At 43.1% G+C, this 20130-nt stretch overlaps 1 protein-coding gene across 12 annotated transcripts in view; it reads right to left on the bottom strand.

The window, feature by feature from the left end:
* Nucleotides 1-20130, bottom strand: part of Ralgps1 (Ral GEF with PH domain and SH3 binding motif 1) — a 244625-nt gene that overhangs the window by 189351 nt on the left and 35144 nt on the right. For all 12 annotated transcript variants that reach the window (XM_071600970.1, XM_071600974.1, XM_071600975.1 and 9 more), the window contains exons 2-4: nt 19769-19890; nt 17102-17209; nt 5393-5443 (exon numbers count right to left, since the gene is read on the bottom strand). In XM_071600970.1, coding sequence (XP_071457071.1) covers nt 5393-5443; nt 17102-17209; nt 19769-19825 — 216 coding nt within the window. In that variant the 5' untranslated portion in view covers nt 19826-19890. The remainder of the gene's footprint in view (nt 1-5392; nt 5444-17101; nt 17210-19768; nt 19891-20130) is intronic.

Below are 20130 nucleotides of genomic sequence, written 5' to 3'. Positions count from 1 at the left end.
ACAACAGCAACATTATTCATGTTCCCAGGTCTGTAGAGTGACGCAGCTCTGTTGATCTCTGTGGAGTTCACTTGGGCTTGGCTGGGGTAGTGTGGAATATAGGCTTTGGGTTCAGTTCAGGTCATCTGTAGTGGCCTTGCAAGCAATAGCTCCTGGCACATTGTGGAGAGTGGGTGTTCTGAGAGGCCTAGCAAAGGCTTGCCACACCTCTTACCACCTCAGCTCAGCCTCTGCACACTGTCACCACTGCAAAATCAGGCAACAGAGCCAAGCCCAAAGTCAATAGGGTGAGGAAATATATGCCATCCCCAGTGAAGCAGTGACAAGGACGAGGAGGGAGGGAAGAATTCTAGAGAATTAATACCATCTACTCTAACTATGGAGTCATGGCTTTTTTCCTTTTAAAAAATAATTATTTCCTAGTTCTGTCCACCAAAAATACCCAAAAGTAATGGCAACTCAGTAGCCTTAGCAGCTCACCCAGATTGTAGTTTCTATGAATCATTCAAAACAAAAGAAACCCACACCCCCAAAGGAAGGCCTGACCCCAGATCCACAGCAGGAAATATACAACATTACCCTGGGAGTCTTACTGAGCCAGAAAGCAATGAAGCTATCACAAACCAACAAGATTTAAAAGGATTCAGGAGCCAACATCAAAGGGCTCCCTTTGGTCAAAGACAGGGCAACTTATGCTTTAAAAAAATGGGGGTAACTAAAAAGATTTAAATATACAAGTCGGGTAAGAATCCACAAGTTCATGATGATCGAGAGACCGCTTACCCCAAACAGACACCACCACCACCACTGAAGAGGCAAAAAGACGGAACAGCTGCAGGGTCGGGGCTGAAGCAAGGAGGCATTTGTCCTAGAGAAAGCCAGAGACTGACACAAAGGTGTTCTGGTGGGTGACAATAGTAGTCACAGCAGCAACAACAGAAATAGCAATAAGTAATAACAATAGCTATAAGCGCTGTGTCCTGCTGCCAGGGTTCAAGCCTCGCTGCACTCACTTCCTCACGGGATAAGCCTCTCAACACTTACATCCTCTCCCTGTGCCTAACCTGCTCCATCTGTAAATGAACTTACCATGCAAATTCTAGGGTAAGTTCAGGAGTGGATAAGGCGACACTGGTGAAGTCTGCAGTTAGCATACCTGGCACACACCACACATCCAGAAGTGGCTATGGTTAAAGTTTACTGGGCCCTGGACTCTGGGCTATGTGCTTTACATGCATTTCTCATTTAATTCTCCAAATAACTATACAAGGGAGACATTTGCCATCTCCATTCTATGGGTGAGGACTGAAACTCAGAAAGGTGATTTATTTACCAGTGGTCCCATAGCTCATTACTGAAGTTCTAGAATAAGACTGACCACCTGAATTTGACCCTTTGACCTGGGTGCCTGTGTTGGGCATCTCCATGATGCCCCCTCCACACACGGTGATTCCCCTTCCCAGTGTTCTGCCCTTGGGTATCCCTTCCCTCACTGGATAGGGCTGCTCTGTGAAACCAACAGGGTGCTATGGGAATGACAGGGTGGCTTCTACCTTGCTGTCTTGGATCTCATACTCTAGGGAAATTCAGTTGGTATGCCAGGAGGACACTCAAGAGGCTCTATGGAAGACCTACATGGCAAAGAACTGAGGCCTCCTTCCAACAGCCAGGACTAGATTGCCAGGCATTGTGTGGTCACCACCACAGAAGCAGATCACCAGCCCCAGCTGAGCCCTTGACTGACTACAGTCCCAGTAGACATCTTGACTACAACTCCTGGGGGCCCTGAGCCAGGACTACCCAGCCAGGCCACTCCTGGGTTCTTCACACACAGATCTGAGACATGATAAATACGTATTGTTTTAAGGTGCTCAGCTTGGGGGTGACTTGTTACACAGCGATGGGGGGTTCATATGATAAGCACGAAGCAGGTTCTAGTACATCCTTCCATTCTCTCATGTAAAAGATGAAGACTGCAATAGCAAGGGCATCATAAAGTGGTTGTGAGGATCAAATGCAATCCTGCATCCAAGGTGCCTGGTCTAGAGCCTGCACACAGCCCAGGCCTCCCAAGAACAGACTCCACAGCAGCACCCACCCATTTCTAAACCTGTGCTCAGGCAATGAGCCATGGGGTATTCAGATACGGAGGACTGGCCGATCAACCTGAGACAGAAAGGGATGGTGAGTGGGCAAGGACTCTGCCCAGCACTCCACCACAGGGAGACACTTTCCTGGAAGCACCAAGATTCAAGGCCTCCCAGGGCTGGGGGATTTCTTGTCACACTCAAGGTTCTCCCACCTCCCCATTCACTGCAGGTCTCCTAGACACAGCTCTGTGCATGCTAACCCACAACACAAACCACCTTTGCTCCAGGTCCATCACCAGTGCCTTCCCAAAACATCCAGGTGTCACTGTAGCTCTGCACAGCCTGCTCAAAGCCTCTCACATCTCCAGAAGAAGTAATCATATCCCTTCTTTTTTCAAGCTAAGCACCCCCAGCTCCTCATGATAACAACTCCCCAAGGGGGAGGATGGAGGAAGCAGAGGCCTGAAGTTGGCCAGCAAAATGACCCACTAGGAGGAGGGGCTGAAGCCTTCCAGGGAACCCCAAACATCCACATCACCACCTCTAAACACAGCCAGCATTAATACCCCCATTTAGGAAGGATCTTGTAGACCTAGGAAGGGCTCATAAACTATATTTCCTGGACAAAGGAGTCCTGGTATGATGGCTGAATTCAAACCAAGAGGTGGGAGTCACAGCCCTGTACTAGTAGGTTCTGGACTCAGACAAGATTAGGTCAAGTCCTGGCAATACAGTCCATGGCCCATATTACTCTTATAATCTATGTGGGGCTGATCTGAGAGAAGTCTTAGCCAACAAATAGGCAGGATAAATCTTTAAGAAGTCAGGATTTCACAAAGCAAATAGCTATCAATCTTAAAATCACCTACATGCCTGATTCTCATTTGTGTGCATCACTGGTGAGTTGTTCAAAAACAGATACCCAGCCCCAAATCTAAATCTATGAAGTCAGATTTATTTATTTATTTATTTATTTATGGTGAAGGCATCTGAGAGGGGTGTGTGTGTATGTGCGCGCGCACGCGCGCAGGGACGCGCGCTTTTACAGATATACCCTGATTCTGAGGCATAACCGGGGTTAAAAGGCCCCTGTCTACAGGTCTCTTGATCTCTTGAGAGCTCAGGTCACTCCAAATGTACACCCTCAGATGCTGGCCTCTACCTCCTGGGAAGTCTTGCCTACATCAAACTTACAGCGGCCCCTTATTCGTGTCCTTCCCACTCTGGGTGGTCCAGCCACAATATGGCAACATCCCCAAAAGGAAAAATTCTAGTTTTCAGTCTGCTAATAATAATAACAGCAGCAAAAAAAAAAAAAAAAAAAAAAAAAAAGAACAGCTGGGGAAGCTCCAAGGGTCTTTCTTTTAACAATGGTTTGACAATGAGGAACAAATTCTTTCATTTTAGCTAACCTGTTTTAAGATATTCAAATCTGGAGTTTCTCCAGATACCTCAAAGTAATTAGTTCTGAATCCTTACTCTGCATCAGAATCACCTGGAAAATCTTTATAAAGTAGGGCTGACTGGGTTCCAGACCCCAATTCATAGATCCAGATTCCATGTCTAGGATGAGATCTGGGTACCTTACATTTCAAATGCCGCCCAGTTGATTCAGAGGAGCAGTCCTGACTGAGAACCCCTTCCAAACTAAACTCTTGAAGGCAAAACAACTCCAGTTTAATGTCTTTTCATAACTTTAAACAAGATGTGCCACACTGGGGAAGAGCTATGGTCTGTCCCTGGCTGTGCCTCTGAAGAGGAAGAATCCCCTATCCCAGCCACCTGCTTCCCCCTTTCAGTCAGTCTGGACAGTGGAGTCAGTCTCCCAGGAGGCTGGATGCTGCCCTTGACATTCAGAACAAAGAACAAAGCCCCAAATGCCTAAACTGTTACAGACTGAAGCTCAGTAGAGAATGTGATCAGAAATAACTTCCACTAAGAGTAAGGCAACTACCACACAACTACTTCACCCAAAGGCTCCAAGAGGTAGTGAGCTGCTGTAGAAAGAATGAATCACTCCATGTTGCAAAAGCAGGAAACAACCAAGGCAGCCAGTTCAGCACACATAGCTCTGCTCCCCAAACCCCAAGAACATGGCACACAAGGCCAGTGCCACATCTTCACGTCCAAGACAAGTGCAGCCAGCAGGGCTGGTGCTTCCTGATTTGCAGTGAGTGGTGCCAGCTCTTGGAGGGCCTGGGTGCTCTGGCTTGGTATTGGAGTATAGAGTCCTTCTAGAAGTCTTGGCAGTCACTGGACTGCAGTGGTAAGAGTGCTCTGGGATGCACACCATAGCCACAGCAACTATTGACCTATCTCCCCACCACACCCCCTTCTCTGAATCTGCACCTCACTCCTGGACCTGGGTTCATCAGCATGTTTGCTAGTCTTGATCATGTCCTGCTGTCATCAGGTGACTGTACCAGCACTAGACACATGATGAAACAGGGCTGAATAGAGTTGCTGGCCTCAGTCTCAGACATCAGCTTAAATAGGGATTGTGTAAACATGGGCACTTTGGAGAGGTCAAGTTGGGCCTTGTGTACATAGAGGAGAGGGCAAGAGAGAAGACAAGGGAGGCAGGGGCTGTCCATGTCGTGGGGACTCGCCAGGCTGCCTGAACTGGGGAAGAGCTGTGGTCTGCTGCCTGAACTCTATGGCCACAGATGATTCTGTGAAGTGCCATGGTATTGTTGGAATAAATTTCTCTTTTGTCTACGTAACTACTTGGAAATGGATACCTATTACTTGCCCCCCACACACACACACACACAAAAAACCAAAAAACAAAAAAAAAACCCTAAATGAAATAACTAGAGCCTCATTACCAATAGCCAGACATTTCCAAGTATGTTTGTTCTTAAAGATCAAAATCAACTCTTTTCCTTTTATTGTTTCTAAAACTAGACATTTGCTTTTAATGTAAATTGTATTTGCTCTGCTGTGGCAACTGGTTTTAGAAACAAGGCAATCACTAGCATCTAGGATCAGTAAATGAAAGTTTTCTAGAAAACATTCTGTTCCAGGACCTTATTGACAGTGGACATCTTTGGCAGGGGCAGCCTGGGAAAGAAGGGGTGTACCCATGCAGGCCCAGAACAGGCCAGACAGGTGGCATTCTCTGTAGAACCCAAACACCTGGCTCAGAGAACAGTACCAGCAAGAACAGGAAGCAGTTTAAATAGATAACATGTATCCAGAGACTTCAAGAGTGAAGCCGGGGACTGAATATCCTAAGAGGCTAAGCAGACCCTCCCTTCCCAGCCACAGCACTGGGAGAGAACATAGGATGCAGTACAGACCTCCGGCTGGATGGCTTTAAACACAGGGATGTCCATTAGTGTGATCTGGCTCTGCAAGAAAAGAGAATCCATATTAGAAAATACTGGATGTCAAAGACAGCTGTCATGTTGCTTTAGATCTACAGAGACACACACATTCATTAAAGTTGTACTTTCCCTGTGAAAGAAAGAAAGTAAAAAAAAAAAAAAAAAAGGATAATTTTCTTTTTTAAATTAATTTTAACTAACACATAAAACATTAAAATTTTACATATTGATGGGGCACCATACAAAAATTCAATACATCTATACATTGTGTAATGTTTAATCCAGGTTAAACACACTTATCTTCTCATTTGTCATTACTTTATGGTGGAAAAAAAAATGAAACCCTTTTTTTAGCTGATATATACAGTACACAGTTATTACATATAATGTCACCCCACTGTGCAATAGCAGGCCAGAACATCTTCATTCTAACAGTGACTTAGTAGCCCCTGATCAGCTTTTCCCCATCCCTTTGCCCACTCACAGAGCCTCGGTGGTATTTGTGTTTCTGGGTTTTTTTGTTTGTTTGTTTTTTTGCCCAGTCTGGCGATTGAACCTAGGGGTACTCTACTACTGAGCTACATCCCCTGCCCACTTTTTAACTTTTTATTTTGAGACAGGGTCTCACTAAGTTGCTGAAGCTGTTCTTGAACTTGCGATCCTCCTGACTCAGCCTTCTGAGTCACTGGGATTCCAGACATGCATCCACACCTGGCTCTGGCTTATTTCTCCTAACATAGTGATCTCCAGTTCCATCTGTGTTGTGGCAAATGACAGGAGTTCCTTCTTTTTTACGGTTGTGTAGTAATTGTGTGTAGGTACCACATTTTCCTCATCTGTTCATCAGTTGATGGGTACCTAGGTATTTCCCCTTCCTGGCTGTTGTGACCAGAGCTGTAGTGAACGTGGGCATGTGGACGTCTCTTCCACAGGCTGACTTTATGTCCTCCAGATCTATACCCAGTAGTGGGGACTGCCGGATCCTAGGGCAGTTCTGTATCTCATTTTTGAGGACTCTCCATGCTGTTTTCCATGATAGCTGTACTAACTAATAAGTGCATTATATATTCTGGATATTAGCCCATTGTCAGATGTAGTTTACAAATATTTTCTCTCATTCTATGGTTGTCTCTTCATTCTTATGATCATTCTTGCTGTGTAGAAACTTTTAGTTTGATATAGTCCCATTTGTCTATTTTTGCTTTCATTTCTGTGCTTTTGGGGTCTTGTCCAAAAAAAATCCTTGCCCATTCCAATGTCCTGAAACATTTCCCCTGAGTTTTCTTCTCATGGTTTCAGTTTCAGGTCTTACACTTAAGTCTTTAATCCATTTTGAGTTTGATTTTTATAACTGGTGAAAGATAGGGGTGAATTTCTGAAATGCCTCTCCCACCCCTTTCCCTCTTCATAAATCTTGATCCACACCCTTCTTCCTTGAATATGAGATGAGCATTCAAACTTAAGAATTGATAATAGTTATTTGGAGGGTGGAGCTGAGAGTAAGGAGAATATTTTTAGTTTGAAAATTTTTGTACCATGTAGATTTTTGCTCTCAGCATGAGTTGCTTTTGTAATTTTAAAAAGTAGATATAATATTAAAAATTATAATGTTGAACAGAGACACTATCTATTACTCTAAATTTAAGTTTACTTTAAAATTGTGGCTTATAGAAATGACATTTCTCTTCTGAAGTATATGCCTCCCCTAAATTACACGGTAGAGTACTATTCAAGATGCATCCAGAGGCCAGTCTGGGGCCACAACCATTTATTGCACCAACCCACAGTGAGATCAGTACAGAAGCTGAGAGCAAGCAGGGAAACTTTTACAGCAATTTGGCATGGTGGCGACATTTCTACTTTTTTGTTGTTGTTGTTTTGTTTTATTTTGTTTTTTTAAGTAACAGTCCTCAACAGACTGGAAAAGAAAGAGCTGGTGCTTCACCACAGCCACCTCAAGGGCACTGAGGCCATCAATACAGAAACACACACTCCTGAGGTTGAAAGGCTAGGCCCAAAACTAGATGTTCTTCTGGGGTCAGAGGGGGAAGGCACCTCTGCTGACGATTCTTCAGGCTGAGACATGGGCTGAGTCTTCATCACATAACCTACCTCCACACGTCACATGGGATGGCAGGTGTCATTTGGCAGATGCCTCTGTGAAAGGCCAGAAAAATGAGAGCCAAGGGCTTTTGGATGCCTATGAATGCAAGACAATGCCCTGTCCACTGGATACAAGGCCCTCTGGGATGATGGTGCTGTGGAACATACTCAGGATCTGGAACCTATAGGGCTCCGTATGCGTTGTTTAACAGCAATATTCTGACATGTCTTAACTTCTCCCAGTCTCAAGTGCCACATCTAGAAAATGGTAACAATAGTCTCTATCTTTGAGATCTTGGTAAAAATTCAAGATAAGAGGTGTAGAGAGCCTGGCCCCTGGCAGATGGTCAATAAAAATATGTGTGTGAGAGAGAGATTAGCAAAAGGGTAGTCACACAGATGGGCCTGTGTATTGACCATGGATTTATGGTTCCTGACCAGTGCAGGATCTAGGAAACAAGGGACCATTGAATGGGCTGAATATCCGGGCACTGAGGTTGCTTTAGAGAAAATTAAAAGAGGCTGTTACAATGAGCCAGCAAAAAGCCTCATGTCAAGAATACATTGGAGAAAAATGGCAATATATACAGTGTGTCACCTGTGACCATAATCCAGGGCTTAGTGCAGAACTGTAGCCAGCTCTTGGCACAACTCAAAGGTGGGCCAAGGTGACTGGGTTCCTGTGAATCCCAAGATACAAGCCAAAGCATACCATTCTCAGAGCTGAGAGGGAGAGGAAAGGAGCAGGTGGCATCAGTGAAGAGCCTCTTTGCCCCCTCCCAGGGGACAGTGCTCCTCAAGGGCACAGGGGTGAAATGCTGCCACCAAGGGAAGCTTGGCAGACAGACAGTAGGTGGCACCAGGGATAAGGAAGTACTTGGAGGATCCCAGCTCTTCCACCTCTGGGTCCCCTCCATGGCAAGGGGGCATCTGACACCACACAACAGGGCTCCAGGCCTCATGATCTGGTGTTGAGTGGCAAGTGCACTCTGAAGGCCCATAAGCCCATGCCTGGCCCAGAGCTCTGGGGCCCAAAGCTATGTCCTGGGCAGCATAAACAGACTAGCATTTCTTCTGCCAGACCCATCGGGATTGTTAGCCAAGTGCTCCTCATATTTGGATTAATTCTGCCACACTGGGGAACAGAAAGGCCTTGTGAAAACAGGAGATTTGAGCTGAAAGCTCGGAGGGCCTTGGAACTCTCTCCTGCAGTTCAAGTTAACTCCCTCTCCAGGAGAGCCAGCAGGATGTTTGCAATGTTATTTAGGAAAAGAACCAAAAGTCTGCTAATGTGAAAATGAGAAAACTTCCTTTCCATCCTTCCATCAGTTCTAGAATTTGCTACTCAATTTCTAAATGATTTATTAAAATAGTGACCTGATGTTTCATATTTTTTGGATGGTTTCAAATATTCTGATCTCTACTCAGACCGTAAGTCAGAAAATGTGTTCAGGTGTTCTATTAAAAACTCACAATGACAGAGGTCAGCAGACTAAAAATAGACTGGCTGATCCCAGCCACACAGTGAGGATTTGGGGGAGAGTCTCTCCCATTTCTATCCTCTCAACCCTGACCAAAGCTGATATAGTACCAGGGTGAGAGTGTATCAACACAAAGGATTCAGGTAAGTCACCAGATCACAAGCTTCATGCCACCCTCCTACCAGGCCAAGGTCATGTGGGAAAGGCTCCTGAGGAGCATCTTCCCCAGAGGCCTGGGTGGGCCAAGAAAGCCAGCTGCCAAAAGAAAGGGTGAGCATGGAGGGCCTGAGCACTGAAGCAGGGCCTGTCATACTCCATGGCCACTCTTGGGGCCACTGGGACCCTCTCCCCAGCCCTGGTGCCCAGGAGAGATGCCCTGGATTCCGGGAAACAAAAGGCATCCTCAGAGGGTGTCCCAGCGTTAGCAGAACCTCAGACAAGGAGGCAACTGAGTGCATTTCCACACAGCAAGTATCCCACAGGGGGAGACTCATCAACAGGGCTCTTCGTGGCTGCTCCTTATTTGAGGAACAAAAAGCCTTAATACAGGTGTCCAGGCCAATGGGTCACATGGCACTGCCTTCTCCATCCTAGTCCCTTCTCCTGGGCCACCACCCTAAGAACCCAGGCTTTCAAGAGACATGGCCCATCTCCACACATTATAAAACTTTTCGGTATAGATGAATCCTACGGTCTGGAGAGATTACTGGAGCACTGGCAATGTGGCCTCCTAATGAAAACTGGGATCTTTTTGAGCAGTCAAAAAGAAAAGCCCTTCTTGCCTAAGTTAAATGCAATGTTTCTTCTGACAGGATGACTACATCCTCTCCCTACCACAGCCTTAGTATAAGGGTCTCCCAAGACCCCAAATCAACAGAGACAGCTGCTGACAAATCAGTGGTGTATCTCATAGTGGAAGATGCCCTAACATTTGCCTTTAGTTCACTCCACCAAAACATGACCAAGACAGTTCAGAGCAAACCGGGATCAGCCCAGAAGAAGTATTCTAGATACACACACTCCCAGAGCCTCGGGAAGCACATGTCTAATGAGCCTAGAATGGTAGTCAGAATTTTAGAATTGAAATGCAGATTACACAGGAAGACACCATGGGTGTCTCTGAACTATTTTATTTCTTTTTGAAAAATAATCCAGCAGTAACTCACTAAAATGTTTTTTTAACTTATTTTTTTCAATGAATCTTTATTTATTTATATGTGGTACTAAGAATCGAACCCAGTGCCTTACACATGCTAGGCAAGTGCTCTATGACTCCAGCACCATAACATCTTATTTTTTTTAAATGTCAAACCTGCAAATAAGTAGGATGAATTCTCAAAATACTTCACCTAGCTTTACTAATCATTAAGTCACCAGATCATTAACATTGCACCCCATTTGCTTTATCATTCTATTCATAATCAGATAAATGCATTTTTAAAATATTTTTTTAGTCATTGATAGACCTTTATTTCAATTATTTATTTAGATGTGGTGCTGAGAACTGAACCCAGTGCCTCACACATGCCAGGCAAGTGCTCTACCACTAAGCCCCAGCCCCAGCCCCTATATGCATTTTTTCATTAATTATTTGAGAGTACAATGCAGAGTTGTGATTCTTTGCCCCTGAGTATTCCAACGTGTTTTTTTCCTAAGAACAAGACCATGCTCTTTCTTATTGTTAAATGTAGAGCAAAATTATTACCTTTAGGAAACCTATCACTGATACAACAATATTGTCTAATGCACAGTTTATAACCAAAGTTGCTAATTATCCCAACTCTATTTTATAACCATTTTTTCCCTCAATCCTGGGGCATACAGTGTATTTAGGTATTATATCAAAGAGTAAAATTAGCAAACTATTGATTAAACTTACTGATACATAGAGAAACACTGGCATATAAGGAGACTTCATGTGTACAGAGCTAGCTGATATGATACAAGACAGACACAGACAGAAACACAGATGCTTACTGTATCATTAGCTATTCCAAAAATCTGGAAACAACCTAAAAGGCCATCAAAAGGGATTTAGTGGGAAAAAATAAAAAGTATGGTGCATCAGACACTGAACTATTATTATGCAGCTTTTAGAAAAGTGATGCCAAGCCTGGAGGTGCAGGCCTGTAATCCTAGTGACTCCAGAGGCTGAGGGAGGAAGACTGCAAGTTCAAAGCCAGCCTCAGCAACTTAGTGAGGCCCTAAGTAACTCATTAAGTGTTAAAAAATAAAAATAAAAATAGCTGGGAATGTGGCTTAGTGGGAAGTGTTCCTGGGTTCAATCCCAGTACCAAAAAAAAAATTAAAATAAATTTAAAATAAAAATATAGTAAAGAAATCTGCACATATTGATCTGGAAGTATGTCCCCAATTTATTAATGAAAAAGACAAGTCCAGTGCAGCTTTCTGCTCTGATTTCAGCCACTGGGGAAGTAGGAGGACTGAGGTAAGCAGCAGAGCAACCCTGGTTAAAAAAAAAAAAAATGAGGACTTTGAAATTATTTTAACCCTTTTATTATAAAACAATACACATTTATAGAAAATCACATCAACAAACACAAAGTTTTACAACTTATTAGAATACCTTAGCCAGGTACGGGGCTGAGGCTCAATGGTAGAGCACTTGCCTGGCATGTGTGAGGCACTGGGTTCAATTCTCAGCACCACATCTAAATAAATAAATGAAATAAAAGTCTATCAATGACTAAAAAAATATTTTAAAAATGCTCATGCCTGTAATCCCAGTGGCTCAGGGAGCTGAGACAGGACGAGGATCACAAGTTCAAAGCCAGCCTCAGCTACAGTGAGGCACTAAGCAACTCAGTGAGACCCTGTCTCTAAATAAAATACAAAATAGGCTGGGGATGTGGCTCAGTGCTGGAGTGTCCCCCAGTTCCCCAGTACCAAAAGAGAAAAAAAAAGGAATACCTTTTAGCCACAACCCAGGTCAAGAAATAACCACACAAAATTAATGATGAAAGGAGAAACACAATGGAATACAAACAATGGAATACTATCCAGCCTTAAAAAGGAAGGACACTCTGACACATGGATGAACCTTGAAGACATTATGCTGAGTTAAATAAGCCAGGCGCAAAAGGACAAATGCTATGATTTCACTTATCTGAGGGACCTTAAGTAATCAAAATTCATAGAGACAGAAAGAATGGTGGCTGCCACAGGCTGTGGGAGGAGGAATTGGGGATACAGAGTTGCAGTTCTGCAAGATGAAAACAGTTCTGGAGTTTGGCTGCACAACAATGTGAATGTACTCGATGAAATGCACAGGTAACAACTGTTAAGATGGTAACTTTTATAGTATCTACATTTTACCACCCTGGAAGCTCCCCATAAGCTTTGTCCCAGTCACAGGTTCCCTCCTCCCCACTCTCCTGACGCTCCTCAAGTCTCTTCATAATTTCATCCCCAAAGCTTGTATACCTAGTATCATAGTGCACTCTATTTCACTCTTTAAAAACTTTGGGGTGTGTGTTTTTACATCTCCTTTAATCTACAAGTACCTTCTCCATTCCTCTATATTCCTCCCCATACTCACAGGGCTGGTCGCCATGTTTTTCCATCCTTGGTATTTTCAATCAACAGCTGGACCCACAGGCTCCTTCAGACACAGATTCTGTCCCTCTGGTAAGACTAGAGGTGGGTGCTTTGCTTTTCAGCAGGCACATAACGTTGTGATGTCAATGGTTGTTGATGCTCACTGCTTGAATCTATTCATTCACTGGGTTTACAAAATGATGGCATTCCAATTCTATCATGTCTTTTCCATTCATTAACTGAACTAATCTAATGAAGACACACTTTCCCTCATCTATTATTAGGTTATCCAGCATCGCTCAAAAGTAAAAGGAAACTCAAATGCTTAACTGTTTTCTCACATGTATCAGGGTTTAAGGTAATAAATTGGTCTCCTATCATCACATAGTGGTGACCCATTGTTTGATGGATTTCAATCAATTGAGATTATTATTCTTTTGAAGGTCAAATTGTCCCCTCACTGGACAGTAGGAGCTTCTAGCTGGCTGTCCTTGACAGCTTCCTCTTTAGAACTGGAAGATGTACCCAGATCATCATCTCTTATCCCAGACTTGGAATTAGCTAGCCCTCCAGAAGTCCAGGGATCTTTTAGTGAAAAATGATATTTCAAGTCCACAGTCTGGAATTCATACCTAATATTTCCAATTCAGGTTCAAGATACCTTTTAAAAAAAATTTACTTAGCCTATTGTGTATTGCATTCATATCTTCCTTCTTCTATACCAAAAACCCATGTCTCGAGTACCACAAGTAGACTAGGATCACAGTATCCCATAATTACTAATTTACTTTATCCTATGTTATATATACAGCAGTCTATTCTCAGAATAACAATACTAATGCTACCACCACCTACATACAAGCTGTGAATACTTATGAAATTTTTTGCATATGTTCTCTCCATTCTCTCCCCATACTTTAAAAGAGTTTAAACACTATAAGAACAGCAGTCTGTGTACTGTCAGGGCATAGCCACTGTAAGCTCCTCCTTCTGTGTTTGAATCCGCACTTAATCTCAGTTCTATGAGTAACAGGCATGCTCACTGTTCTCCGCCAGTCCCTCTCATGATGCTTCTAGTTGTTCTCATTCTCTGAGCTTGTCCAGCAGATTCCTCAGGAAGAGCCCGGGGGCAATATCCTCTGAGGACCTGCTGGTTCATAAGAAGGTATCTGTGTCCTTGACACTCTACAGTCAGTTTTGCTGGATATAAAATTTTTCAACTTACTTTTTCCTTCTTTCCTTGACTTACTCAATTATCCTATTCCATTTTTCTCTGGCATTAAAAAAAAAAAAATGCTTCTTTCTAAAAGACTGGTGGTGATCTAATCTTTCCCTAATAAGTTATTTGCCATTTTTTCCAAGATGTGCAAAGGATTTTTCCTTTCCCTTTAAAAATCCAGTAGTTTGGGCTGGGGCTGTAGCTCAGTGGCTGAGTGCTTGTCTGGCATGTATGAGGCACTAGGTTTGATCCTTAGCACCACATAAAAAGAAATAAATAAAATAAAGACATGCTATCCATGTACAACTACAGAAAAAAGTTGTGTTTTTTTTTTTTTTTAAATCCAGTAGTTTATCAAGAACGTCTGTAGTCATGGTCATTCAGGGTTCATAGTTTCACACTGAGTTCTTTCAATATGTAGCCCTGAATTTTATTTTTCATAAACTTTTCATAAATATAAGTATTGTTCAGTTCCCTTGCCTTTTTATTCCCTTTCGAGGATTCCACTATCCATATGTTGGAGATTTTTGACTAACACACTGTCACTTTGCGTCCAAGTCTTAAGATCTCTTTCATTTATTTTTATATGAAAGTTCTCTCTCTTACAGCATCTTCTGCTATGTTTATCTATTCCTGTGTTCCTTCCAGCTCAATTTTTTGTTTCCAAATGAATTTTTCTTTTATTTTCTCTTTTTTTCCCTAAGTTCCATTACTTCATTTCTAAGATTCTTCTATTTTCAAAGTATGTTGATCACTTTTTTTTTTTTTTGGTACTGGGGATAGAACTCAGGGACACTGGAGCACTGAGCCGCATCCCCAGCCCTATTTTATGTTTTACTTAGAGACAGGGTCTCATGAGTTGCTTAGCACCTTGCTTTTGCTGAGGCTAGCTTTGAACTCAAGATCCTCCTGCCTTAGCCTACTGAGCTGCTGGCATTATAAGCCTTCGCCACCGTGCCCAGCTCTTAGGTCATTTTGAAATAGTCAGCTTTAGGTTTTATTTGTTTTATGGTGCACATCTCTGCCAAACTTTCATTGCCTGCAGGTATTCTCTTTCTTTCTCATGATAATTTTTAGTGAGATTTGACAACAATAAATTTCTTTTGATTATTTTTATGTAAAATAAGTTTTTTGAACCTTTGGAGAGAAACATGTTCAGGGTACCTTTTCTAACTTCTCATAGTTCTTTTAGGTTAGTGTCATGTGGTATTCAAAAATGTGGCAGTTACTTTTTGAGGTTTCTTAGACACAAATGCACTTTTATTTTTGTAACTTCAACTCTTTTTTTAAAGAGTCTACTAGAAAATATAAACTTGCATCTGAGACATGGACTACATGTCTCTTGAGCAGTGTGTCAGCTCCAGTTTCAAATCCCAGCCATGCCACTTTCTGTCTGTGTGAGGTGACGCTCTTTTCTAAGCACTGATTTGCTTATCTGTTATCTAAGAATAATAATTATGCCTAATTCATAAGGAGAAGGGAATTAAATAAGACATGTAAAACATTAAGCATAAGATCTAGACATAGGACGTATCTAAAAATGGAAGTTGTTCTTATTACCTCCTAGTATTGGGTGTAGACGAGTTTCAGAGCTGGATCTGTTGGCACCTGGCTATATGATCCATGTAAGAAAATCAACCATATGGTCCTCAGTTTCTCTTTCAGATAATCAGGAACTGAGGATATGCCCCAATAGGCTGTTGTGAGAATTAACACATACTGAGCACCTACTATGAGCTAAGTACATTTTGGGCACTGGGAAAAATCAATGAACAAGTCAGTTCTTGACCTTAGGGAGCTTATATTCCAGTGGAGAAGACATGCAATAAAAAAAAAATAGTGTTCTATAATGTAATGTTAGGTTCCAACATTAATGTGTAATAGGAATGCTGAAGAAAAACAGAGCTGGCCGCAAAGTGGAGAGTGGTGGAGGACACTGCCTACACCAGGGAAAGGGAGGACTGACCATTTGAATGGAGACTGAGCAGGCTGCTGGACTGAAGGAAGAGCCAGGCAGAGGCTCTGGGGAGGCTAGAGAGAAGGCAGTCAGTATGCAGGAGGCGACCATGGCCAGACCCCCAGGCAGGGGCCTCAGGAGGTACCCTCACTGAAGTGGGAAGGAGGAGCCACTGTAGAAATTGAAGCAGGTTTTCAATGAATCCGTAGACACACTAGAGAGCATGTGTGCACAAGGCCCAGCACAGCCTTCCATGGATCTAAAGAGAAATACAGCCCTTGGAAAGAGCTCAGAATCAGGCTTGAGGCCATCCCAAAGCCAATATCCCCCCTCTATCCACAAAGTCAAAGGAGGAAACCAAGTCACAGCAAAACATGGAGCCACCTCTGCTCCACCCAAGGGGAAGTCTCTCTGTCAGATCAGCAGTAGCTGGAGAAAAAACAATTTTTTGAATTTATGATTTTTATTTTATTTTTAAATTTTATTGGTATATTATATTATTCATAATAGTGAATTCATTATGCCATATTTGCATATGCACACAGCTTAACCAATCTCATTGCCCAGCCCACCCCTTTCCCTCCACTCCTTCTTCCCTTTATCCACTTGCTCTAATCTACTGATCTTCCTCCTATTATTATTATTATTAATTAGCCCATTAGAATTACATATATGTGGGGGGTTATTTGTGGTATATCTGTACCTGGACACAGCATAATCTGGTACATTTCATTCCTGGTACTTTCTCATGGCCCCCTCCTCCTTTTCTCTTGATTTTCTTCCTCTACTCTATTGATCTTCCTTTTATTTTTGTGAAATCCCCCTTCTTAAATTTATAATTTTTAAAAATTACACAAATAATGTTGTCTATCATTGTAGAAAATGACTATTATAAAAATATAGCATGTGCAAATAGATAAAAAAAGAAAAATTAAATTCCAAATATTGGAATGTACAGCCAAATAGTATAGTAAATATGTTTGGCTCTGCAGACCTGATTACTTATGAGTATATATCAAATTTAGAACTTATCCCATTATGGGTGTGTGTACACACATACTACATGTGTATTCTTGTGTGTGCGTGTGCACGTGTGCTGAGAATGCTGTCTAGAAGCAGCCCATTCTCCAGGACTGTGCTGGACCTGCGTCCTTTGCCTCCTCGTTGTGTATACCGTGTGCGCCTTCCACGATGATAACAGCCAGACCCACAGCCTCCTTTCCAACGGGTATTTCATAAAGGACACAGCGTCCTTTATCCAACACTCCCCTCCTGGTAGATGTATAGGGTGCCCCAACCTGGGAAGGAAGCCCAGAGCCATGATGCCCTCTAGCACCCTATCACTGTGTCACTGTGTCACTTACGGCAAACTCCTCAGGAGTCACTTTCAAGACATCGAAGACAACCGCGTCATAGCTCTTGCTGGCATAGTCGCAGCTCTGGCCCTCCAGAGAGTCTGAGCTGCTGCTGCCCTGTGAAGAAAGTGGAGAGCGCACAGGCTGAGGGTCTGCCCTGGAATCACTGCCCCAACTGCCCCACACGGAGGTCAGAGGAGGACAGATCACACAATGAAAAGGCTTCTGTGGCCAGCACGTCACTCTTGTCCAGGCACTGTGATAAGCACTTCACACACAGGATCTTATTTAATTCTCATGAGCCCCCATGCATACACACCATTATTATTCCCATTTTATAGATATGGAAGCAGAGGCAGAGTTACTTCTCCAGGGTACCTCAGCTGTGAAACTGGAAGTCAGAATGTGAACCTAGTTTTCCATGACACCAAAACACGTGCTTTCAATGGCCACCCTCAACTGCTCTGTCCAGTGTTAAAAAAAAAAAGTAAATAAGTAAAAAGCTACGGCACAGGGCTTGGGGCGGGCTCAGAGACAGAGGGCTTGCCTAGCAGGTCAGATCCTGGGTTCCTGAGTGTAGAATGGCTAACAGAGCTTCATCTCTATCCCAGCCATCTCACTTTCTGTCTGTGTGAGATGACATTCTTCTCTAAGCACTGATTTGCTTATCTGTTATCTAAGAATAATAATTATGCCTAATTTGTAAGGAGAAGGGAATTAAATAAGACATGTAAAACATTTAGCAAAAGACCTAGACACAGGAGGTTTCCAAAAATGGAAGCTGTTCTTATTACTCCCAATATTGGGTGTATACGAGTTTCAGAGCTGGACCTGTCGGCACCTGGCTATATGATCCATGTAAGAAAATCAACCACATCAAAATCAACCTACAGAGCTTCATCTCTATGAGTCATTCTGCACTCAGTACCCACCTTCCAGGAAGGTACTGAGTACCCACCTCCATCAGGCTTGACAGGGCTGATTTCCTCTGGGACAGTACAGTGTCATGGTTAGGGGGACAAACTCAAGAGACACAATAGGCTGGCTTAGACCCCACCCAGCTGGCCAGCTATGAGATCCAAAGCCAGCATGTTCACCTCTCTGTGCCTTTAGTTCCTCATCTATAAACTGGAATATCAATACATACCTGTGGGGGTCACTGTGAGGGTTAAGTGAGAGAAACCTTGTGTACCACATTTTAAAAACTGCCTGAAATAGAGTAAAAGCTAAATTATGGGTGTGTATGGGTATAACTGTGCCATCCCGTCACCAAGATTTATGGAGCACTTCAATTATACATGCTAATTCATTCATTCATTCATTCAAGGAACATTACCAAATACTTACCAAGTGCTGGTACACACCTACACACATGCAGCCTTCCCTCTGTATCCATGGGGGATTGGTTCAGGACCTCTCAAGGATGCCCAAATCTGCAGTTGCTCAAGTCCCTTATATAAATGGCTTAGTATTTGCCAATAACATATGTATATGCTCTTGTATACTCTGAATCATTTCTAGATACAATACCTAATACAATGTAAATAGTTGTTACACTGTATTGTTAGGGAATAATGACAAGAAAAAAGTTATGTTCAGACTAATTTTTTTAGAACATTTTCAATCTATAGTTGGTGGATCTCATGGATATAGGGGGCCAACAAAATATAGTACATATACATATCATGTATATGCCCACAAGTATACACACAGATCAGAGAAGTTTTACTCTATTATTACAGTTGGAAACAGAAGTCTAATTCCTCCAGTTATCAGAGTCCTTTCCTGGGATTTCAGGTTTTATAACCTTCCTATAATAATACTCCACCGTACCTGCTCCAAACATACACACGCATTCACAGGGACTTGTTTAATCAAAAGTTGCCCCAAACATTTTCCTTGGTGATGATGATGATGGTGAAGCTATAGCAACTTAATTTAAACTATACGGGCCCTTGTGAGGAATCTGAAGCTTGATTTCAAGATTAGAAATCAAAATAAGGAATTTTTTGAAAGATTTATAAGAAATGAACTGGTTCCCATGACTTTCTGGCTGGTCACCAGGATGACTTCAAAAGCCCCACTTGTGGTGAGCTCAGGACCCCAACACTGCCTTACCAGTGTATCAGAGGGGCCAGGCATTATGCAGTCAGCAAAGAAGGCCTCAGGTGACGCCCACTTCTCCTGCAAGTCTGTTCCATTACTGAGCATGGAAAGCAAACTCCCATACCCCATGCAGGGGCCTGGCCCAGGCCACTCTCAGACCACCAACCCTTACAGCCATTTCCTACAGAGCATGGCAAACAAGAACACGGGCCAGTTGGAATTATTTCTGTCTGACTTCATTCTGGAATGTGCGACTTATTTATAATCAGCAGCGGCTTTTCCTGGGAAAGGTCTGATCCCTTTTTGCCACCAAAATGGAATGTGGCACTTGCTACAGCTGGACTGGGCAGGTATTTGTTTTCCTTTGAAGAGAACGACTTCAGAAACACACTGATCCTCAGAGCTGACTGCCTCCCAAATCTCACGCCTGGCATGGCCAGGGGCCTTGCCAGTGCTAAGAATGGTAGCATTCATGGGGGTCTGTGGCCTTGCTGCCCTAGCTCAGCTGGGGCCTGGGTCAGCTGGAAGGCCCCTCCCACCCACTGTCCCAAATCGTTGCAGCTTCTATACCTGTGGAGTGGCGGAGGTGACCAACACGCTAGCCATCAGACCATTCCTCTTGTACATAGTCTCCAGGCCGCAGGGAGCTTCAGGGCAGCCTCTGCCGGTGACATAACCTGCCTGGAGGAGTCCTGCAAGGCAGAGGAGCTCATAAAAATCAGGTTTTGAAACCAACTGAACCTTCCCCAGGGGAGAGTATGCCAGACTTCAGCAGAACCCCTAGGAGGATACCTTAAAAGAAAGGTCAACTGGTGGCCTTGGCACCAAATATGGCCCACAAATGTCGTCTGTTGGGCTGGCTTGTGCAGTGTTTTATTAGTCTTTAAATTAATTACCAACATCTAAAAACTGGAAGATTTCACATAGAATTC

The sequence above is a fragment of the Marmota flaviventris genome, chromosome 13, assembly GCF_047511675.1.
Source record: "Marmota flaviventris isolate mMarFla1 chromosome 13, mMarFla1.hap1, whole genome shotgun sequence".
Lineage (NCBI taxonomy): Eukaryota > Metazoa > Chordata > Mammalia > Rodentia > Sciuridae > Marmota > Marmota flaviventris.
Note: the sequence above shows the minus strand (reverse complement) of the source record. Positions and strands in the feature narration are given on the sequence as shown.